The following is an 8,206-nucleotide window of genomic DNA, read 5'->3' on the forward strand; positions in this document are numbered from 1 at the left end:
AGGGGTACAGGTCTATGAATCGCCAGGTTTAGACACTTCACAGCACTCACCATAGCACATACCCTCCCCAATGCCCATAACCCCACCATCCTCTCCCTACCCCTAACCCCCGGCCCCCCTCAGTTTGTTTTGTGACATTAAGGGTCTCTTATGGCTTGTCTCCCCCCGATCTTGTTTCATTTATTGTTTCATTTATTCTTTTCCTACCCCCGAAACCCCCCACATTGCATCTCCACTTCCTCATATCAGGGAGATCATATGATAGTTGTCTTTCTCCGATTGACTTATTTCACTCAGCATAATACCCTCTAGTTCCATCCATGTCATTGCAAATGGCAAGATTTCATTTCTTTTGATGGCTGCATAGTATTCCATTGTACATATATATCACATCTTCTTTATCCATTCATCTGTTGATGGACATCTAGGTTCTTTCCATAGTTTGGCTCTTGTGGTCATTGCTTTTTTTTAAAATATTTATTTATTTGACAGACAGAGATCACAAGCAGGCAGAGAGGCAGGCAGAGAGAGGAGAAAGCAGGCTCCCCTTAGAGCAGAGAGCCTGACGCAGGGCTCGATCCCAGGACCCTGGGATCATGACCCGAGCCACAGGCAGAGGTTTTAACCCACTGAGCTACCCAGGCGCCCCGACATTGCTTTTATAAACATTTGCGTGTACATGCCCCTTCGGATCACTACGTTTCTATCTTTAGGGTAAATACCCAGTAGTGCAATTGCCGTTTCATAGGGTAGCTCTATTTTCAACTTTTTGAGGAAACTCCATGCTGTTTTCCAGACTGGTTGCACCAGCTTGCATTCTCAACAGGGTAGGAGGTTTCCCCTTTCTCCGCATCCTTGACAGCATCTGTCATTTTCTGACTTGTTAATTTTAGCCATTCTGACTGGTGTGAGGTGGGATCTCACTGTGGTTTTGATTTGTATTTCCCTGATGCCGAGTGATGTGAGCACTTTTTCATGTACATTCTAGCTCTTAAATTCCTATATCTGAACACATTTTTGAGTGTCTTTTGTATTATATTCCATTGCAGGTAAGGTGTGTACAAATCCAGTTGTGTAAAACACAAGATACATATTAGCAATAACGTCCTCCCTCTGTCTGCATCTCCTTCTGATTCTTTCTGATTATTCTCCTTCTATTTCCTTCATTCTTATTATCTCTAAACTGTATGTACATACTTACAGTCCTTTAAGTCCCATTAAGTTCAGACCAAAAGACCTTTCATACCTATAACCGATGCCAACATGAAGTCCATTATTTCATTTTTCCCATATTACATATTAAAGATTTACTTTTTGTGATAATGTAGAAGTAAACTGGTATAAGTTATGTCAATTTCAATCATTTATTGAAATAGTTACTTTTAGTATGCCATGGCCATGTTTTATAACATGAGAGATCCACCTTCACGGGCACCAACTTTTTTTTTTTTTTTTAAGGTTTCTTTTAAAAGTTGCTAAACACTTGGTCCTGACAGGAAACATGCACTAACAGAAGATGGAACAGAAAAATGGCAGTTCTTTCACGGGGTTTATCCTGCTGGGGTTCTCTGACCGGCCTCAACTGGAGCTAGTCCTCTTTGTGGTCCTCCTGATCTTCTACCTGTTCACTCTGCTGGGAAACGCCACCATCATTGCCTTGTCCCACCTCGACCCACATCTACATACTCCCATGTACTTTTTCCTCTCCAACCTAAGCTTTCTGGACCTGTGTTACACGACCAGCAGTGTCCCTCAGCTCCTGGTTCATCTCAGGACAGCAGACAAGTCTATCTCGTTTGGTGGCTGTGTAATTCAACTGTTTGTCTTCTTAGGGCTGGGATGCACAGAATGCATTCTGTTAGGGGTCATGGCATTTGACCGCTATGCAGCCATCTGCAAGCCCCTGCAGTACACTGTGATCATGCACCCCCGTCTCTGTGCCCTCATGGCTTCTGCATCGTGGTGCTTTGGTTTTGGCAACTCCTTATTGCAGACAGTGCTCATCTTCCTTTTACCACTTTGTGGGAGAAATAAAATAGACCACTTCATTTGTGAGATCCCCGCACTGCTCAAGCTTGTCTGTGTTGACACCACTGTGAATGAATCTGAGCTTTTCTTTCTTGGTGTGATCATTCTCCTCATACCTGTGGCATTAATCATCTTCTCCTATGGTCGGATTGTCAGGGCGGTCTTAAGAATAAAGTCATCTGCAGGGCAGAGGAAAGCATTTGGCACATGTGGGTCCCACATCACAGTGGTCTCCCTGTTCTATGGCACGGCCATCTATGCTTACCTCCAGCCCAGCAACAACTACTCCCAGGATCAGGGCAAGTTCATTTCTCTGTTCTACGCCATCGTCACCCCCACGGTCAACCCTGTCATATATACACTGAGGAACAAGGATGTGACAGGAGCAATGAAGAAGGTGCTTTGCAGGGTCCGGGACTCCAGATGACCGGGCGGGGAAGACCCTTTGATGGAACACATTGAATGCCAGAGTGATTAAGATGTTTGTGACCTATGTGGATCATCTAAAATTTCCCGTGATAAGTCTCAAGGGAATTTTCTTACCGCATTCTTTTGTGCAAATGAGTGCTCAAAATCCAAGTTGATGGATTCACACAACTCCCTGAGATTCTGATTTTTCTTACCAGATCTTATGCATATATATACATATATGTATATATGGATTTATTATTTAATTTGGAAAGAGAGAGCATGAGCAGGAGGGTTGCAGGGAGACGGAGAAAGAATCTCAAGCAGATTGTACCCTGAGCGCAGAGCCTGATGCTGGGATCGGTCCAACAACCCTGAGATCACAACCTGAGCTGAAATCACATGTCAGACACTCAACCAAGTACACCCACTAGGCTGCCTGACCATCTTCATGGGGAGGAGGAGCATATAAACATTCGTATTTTAGAGAGCTCCACAGGTTTTTCCTATTTCAATCTCATTTGGGAATCCTATTCCATTTCTAAGTGCAAAAAGACATTTATGCACATAATATGAAGACATAGGCGAGATAAGAATATGAACCACTAACACGCTGTAAGAAATGTTAACATTTTAGCATTTTGTAACAACTGCTGGAGGAACGTCACTTATTCTTGTATTTGGATCATGGCCATATTACCAGGTCCATAGGTTGACTGTATCATTGCTTTTTCACAGAATTAGGTGGGCATCTGTGGGAAAAGCATACTTTTAGATGAACGAGAAATTTGGTTAACAAAACGTCTGAAACAGCCATTCATATATGAGGCCGGGTGTGATGTGAGCAGTGTGACTGTGGTTTTACACAGCTGGGGTGAGGCGTTCCTGTCCCACAGGGGCAGGGCCTGGTGCGTAGCTGCCGATACGCTGAGCAGCAGCTGCCATAGGAGCAGCAGACAGTGCTTACGTGTCACGTTGTGCTGCAGGCGGAGGAGCGCCCATGTGAGGTCTGCAAGCCGGTTATGCAGCTCGTGAGCCACCCCCCTGCATTCAAAATGACGTTTAGGGCATTATTGTATCTGAACAGTACATAACTCAGTTCCTAGTCAATATTCTATATGTTCTATCTACAATAATGCAGCAAAAATTTCAAAGGGTGAAACATTTAGATCTTCTCTTTGTACCATTTTGTAAATTTTTAGATCCAGGCATCAACTGATCAATGCTTTGTATCTCACTCTGCCCAAGGCCCCAGGCAATTTGAATGCAGGGACACATAAAGAGAAATGACCTCTGTTTCCCAGGAAATCCCATGTTCCGTGGAGCTTACTCATTTTCACCAGGAGAAAACTTAAAGAAAAAAATAAAATGTACGTGAGCTATTAAAGATCTCTGTGTGTCTAAGCTTTATAGATAGCCACCTCATTATGTATTAAGTGTCACACAGTTCTGAATACTGCACACAGCCCAGTGCAGGTAGATGTGTTTGTGTCTTGGGGTGGACACATACGCATGACAACTCTACTGTTCCCTATCCTGACGGCTAACTGGCCTCCCAAGGGCCTTGAACCCTGAGCTGGCCATGCTCATGCCAAGAGATCTTGCTGCAGAGACAGCATGTGGAGGCTGGAAATGACACCCAGGGGAGATCATGTACACAGTCAGGTTGTCTCTGTATCACTAAGAGCATCATAGTATTCTTACATGAAATCAACATTTGGGATGTATCTTGACACCATAGTGATGCTTCATGGATATCAGTAGGAAAACAGTTCTGTCCACTGTTTATACCGATGGTGACAAATTTCCTGCTTTCCCTTATGTTTCAGCCACATCCTGATAGTTATACCCAAATGGTCACTTTAAAGTCCTTCAAGTCAACTGTCTTTGGTGCAAAACCCTCAAGGTCTCATGATGTTACAGAGCCTATTGTAGTGGGTGAACAAGTCCTTCTCTGCTCTTAAGGACACACAGAACCTGGGGCAAAATATTTATTTCCTTTAAGTGAATGTGTGAATGGCATTTGGATGTTTACTACTCATAGAAATAAGTTATAGGGAACACATGAAATCGGTTAAGAGACTAAACACAAGTTCAGGATTGTTCTGTGACATTTTTGTAATGTTAGGAATCGGCTCCCCCTGGTGTCCATGCCTTGTCTGTAACAGACTCCAGGGTTGTGTAAATTGTCACCAATATTATTTGGACCGTTTCCTTCTGTGTGTTCACCAGTAAGTGTGGCAGAGCTGTGCACTTGTACCCAAGGCTTGGCTAAATTATTTAATCCATCTGTGTTTAGCCCCTGGAGGTCAGGACAATCATGATACTCTAGAGCAAGTATGGGTTCTCCCAGCTCTTCTGCTTCCTGAGGAACACAGGGCACACACCATCGGCTCAGGTAGTGATGGCAAAGACCCAGAATGTCCGTCAGACTCACATGAAACAGAATTTTTAACAGCATGTGATTCATTACCAGTTAGCGAAGGATACCAAGTAGCAGGAGTGCGTGCAGGGGGGCCCAGAGCCATCAGACACAGCTTGGCAGAATCCTTCACTGCAACGGAAAGCTTCTCATATGTGAGGCAGATCTACTGTGGTACGAGTCAGCACAGAGAAGGCCTGGGGGATTCACACATTATGTGTCCCTACCTTCATCGCCCTGTCCTGGCTTTAGGACTGTCACTTGGTACCACATCTGCCGTGTGTAGAGTGTAGGTTCTAAACAGACCCTCTGCATCATGCTGGAATCACTACTAAGTCAGAAATCACAGCACCGCCACCCCTGTCAGACCCTCATGTTGCTCAGAGTCTGTGCATGTCAGTAACTGTTTGCCAGAGTTCTGCTCTGTCCAGGCTCACTGAGGAGGGCGGAACAGGTTATAGGTCCCTGTGAGCCCTTTCCTTTGCAGGTGGCTTCTTTTCAGATGCTTGTCTTGTAATACAGGTGAGAAGTTCTTTCCTTGCTGTGGTATTGCAGCATATTTCAGACCTGGCCGTTCAGAATCTAGAACCATTGTGCATGGAAATGTGGTTTGCCGGGAAGGTGGGCTCTGTGTCAGTGCAGAAATGAGTGCTGCTCAGAGGAGTCAGGGGATGGGGTCCCTGAAATGTCCTGGGACTGGACACTTGCTTTGGGGAGGGAGACAGTTCCTTCTTCCCCCCAGGGTTCTTCCACTTGTTTTGGAATTAAATAGATAAGAGCAGAGTTAACAGGAGAAAAACTCTGATGGTTTATTACTTGAACATGGAGGCTCAGTGATGAAATTGAGTCCCAAAGAAATGACCAAGGCAGGCAGTTTTTACACGTTTTATACAGAGACAAGAAATGTGTGCAGAATTGACAGGATAAAGGAAATACGTGTTTGGGAGCTTTAGTTCAGAAGGGATTCTAATTAGAATTTGGGCTGAGGTAGCAGATTTCAGATTTCTAAAAAAGTAGCAAGGTTTGTTTCTATAGCTTTCTCAACTCTAAGGTCCCTACCCATGGTGTCAGGATGTCTTTTACTTCTTCATCCTGGTCAGGTGACTTTCATGGGGAGATTTGTTTCCTGCTTTCAGGAGGACAGAGGACAGTGTGATGTCCTTGCACCTGCTGTTTCTGAAGTAGCTTCCGTTCAAGATAGTCAGTATGACCTTGAGGCCCATTTTGGGATCTGACCTGGGTCTCTACACTTGCCATACACTTAATGCTTTCTAAAAACTTAATTCCATTGATTTACACTGTTGGGTGGATTTATTTTAACCATTCTGAACTGAGCGCTGGGTATGGTACATACCCATACTTGGAACACTGAAAAAATAAAATTAAATTTAAAAAAAGGAAAGCCAAGTAAAAAAGGAATTCATGGGGTCTTTAAGAAGTGTAAGTTCTTCTGATGAGGCAAGATTTCTGAGGACAGTTTTAAGCTCTTTTGAGAATGATGTTTGCTGTTCAGTTCTTGACCTGTGTCGTTCGTCTCAGTGATCATCCTGCACATTTTTGTTCTTAAGGATTTTATTTACTTGTGTCAGAGAGAGAGAGGGAGAGAGAGCACAGCACAAGCAGCAGAGGGAGAAGTGGGGTCCCTGCTGAGCAAGGAGCCTGCTGATGGACTTGATCCCAGGTCCCCAGGGTTATGACCTGAGCTGAAGGCAGATGCTTAACTGATTGAGCCACCCAGGCATCCCGCATCCTGGACATTTTTAATGGTTGTATTATTTGGGATCCTCATGATCAATACCATGCCATTGCATTGGGATGAAAAAAATCTTTTCCCATATTTGGTTGTTATTGTATAGAAAGGCAACAAATTTGTGTATGTTGAGTTTCTATTCTACCACTTTACTATACTTACTGGTGAGTTCTAACACTGTGTTTGTAGTGTCTACAAATTTCTCTATATAAGATCATATCATTTCCAAACAAAGATGATTTCACTTTAAAAATAAAAAACTTGGGGCGCCTGAGTGGCTCAGTGGTTTAAAGCCTCTGCCTTCTGCTCAGGTCATGATCCCAGGGACCTGGGATCGAGCCCCGCATTGGGCTCTCTGCTCAGCAGAGAGCCTGCTTCCTCCTCTCTCTCTCTCTGCCTGCCTCTCTGCCTACTTGTGATCTCTGTCTGTCAAATAAATAAATAAATAATCTTAAAAAAAAAAAAAAAAAAACTTGGCTGCCATTTATTCCATTTTTCCCCCAGATTGCTGAGGCTGGGACTTCCAGTCTATGTTCTGTAAGTGTAGTGAAGGTGGCATCTTTCTCTTGTTTCTGATCTTAGAGGAAAAGCTTCCAACTTCCTGCCATTGAGTATGTTAGCCATGGGTTTGTCACATATAGCCTCTATTATGTTGAGACATATCCTTCTACACCTGATTTGTTGAGTGTGTTTACAATGAAAAGATGCTGTGTTTTGTTAAATGCTTTTTTTGCCTCTATTGAGATAATCATATGATTTTCCTCTTTCATTCTACTAACGTGGTGCTGCACGTCTATAGATTTTGTATGTTGGCTTACCCTGTGTCCTGTTATACATTGCTCTTGATGATGAACCTCTTAATCTGGTGTTGAATTTTGTTTGCTAATATTTTTTCAGAGGTTTATTTATATATTTGGCAGAGAGGGAGAGAAAGCACAAGCAGGGGGCTTACTAGAGGGAAAAGGAGACACGGACTCCCCGCCAAGCAAGGAGTCCAACACAGAGCTCAATCCCAGGACCCTGGAATCATGACCTGAACCAAAGGCAGCAGCTTAACTGACTGCACCAGCTATGTGCAGTTTTTAGATGATTGTTCTTAAATGTTCTTTTTTTTAAAAAAGATTTTATTTATTTATTTGACAGACAGAGATCACAAGTAGGCAGAAGAGGGCAGAGAGAGAGGCGGAAGCAGGCTCCCCACTGAGCAGAGAGCCCGATGCGGGGCTTGATCCCAGGACCCTGGGATCATGATCTGAGCTGAAGGCAGAGGCTTAACCCACTGAGCCACCCAGGCACCCCAGTTCTTAAATGTTCTTAACGATGCTAGTTCTTAAATGATTGGGAGTGAAAGAGTAGATATACTTCTATTAGGCAAAATATGGTTCAATCCAAAAAGGGTAGCAAGGGTAAATTAGAGTGGACAAGTGAGTCTGCAGGGCTAGTATTACCTCTGAGGGATATTTTTATGTCACCAGAGTGAAAATCCATGTTTTAGGGACTGAAGATGGATCTGATTTTAGTGTTCCCAGGGGTGTCCTGTCCCATGTAACTCATTAGCCTCAGTTGCAGTATTCAGAGTTTGGCTCCCAGAGACAGCC

General features: G+C 43.7%; 1 protein-coding gene across 1 annotated transcript; it reads left to right on the plus strand.

Moving 5' to 3' along the window:
* Positions 1–1,516: 1,516 nt before the first annotated feature.
* Positions 1,517–2,455, plus strand: LOC116863170 (putative olfactory receptor 2B8). Its single transcript, XM_032850665.1, has one exon. It carries the CDS (start codon positions 1,517–1,519, stop codon positions 2,453–2,455), a length of 939 nt encoding a protein of 312 aa, XP_032706556.1.
* The last annotated feature ends 5,751 nt before the right edge of the window (positions 2,456–8,206 follow it).

This window comes from Lontra canadensis, unplaced genomic scaffold, assembly GCF_010015895.1.
Source record: "Lontra canadensis isolate GAN:19392208 unplaced genomic scaffold, GSC_riverotter_1.0 scaffold644, whole genome shotgun sequence".
Classification (NCBI taxonomy): domain Eukaryota; kingdom Metazoa; phylum Chordata; class Mammalia; order Carnivora; family Mustelidae; genus Lontra; species Lontra canadensis.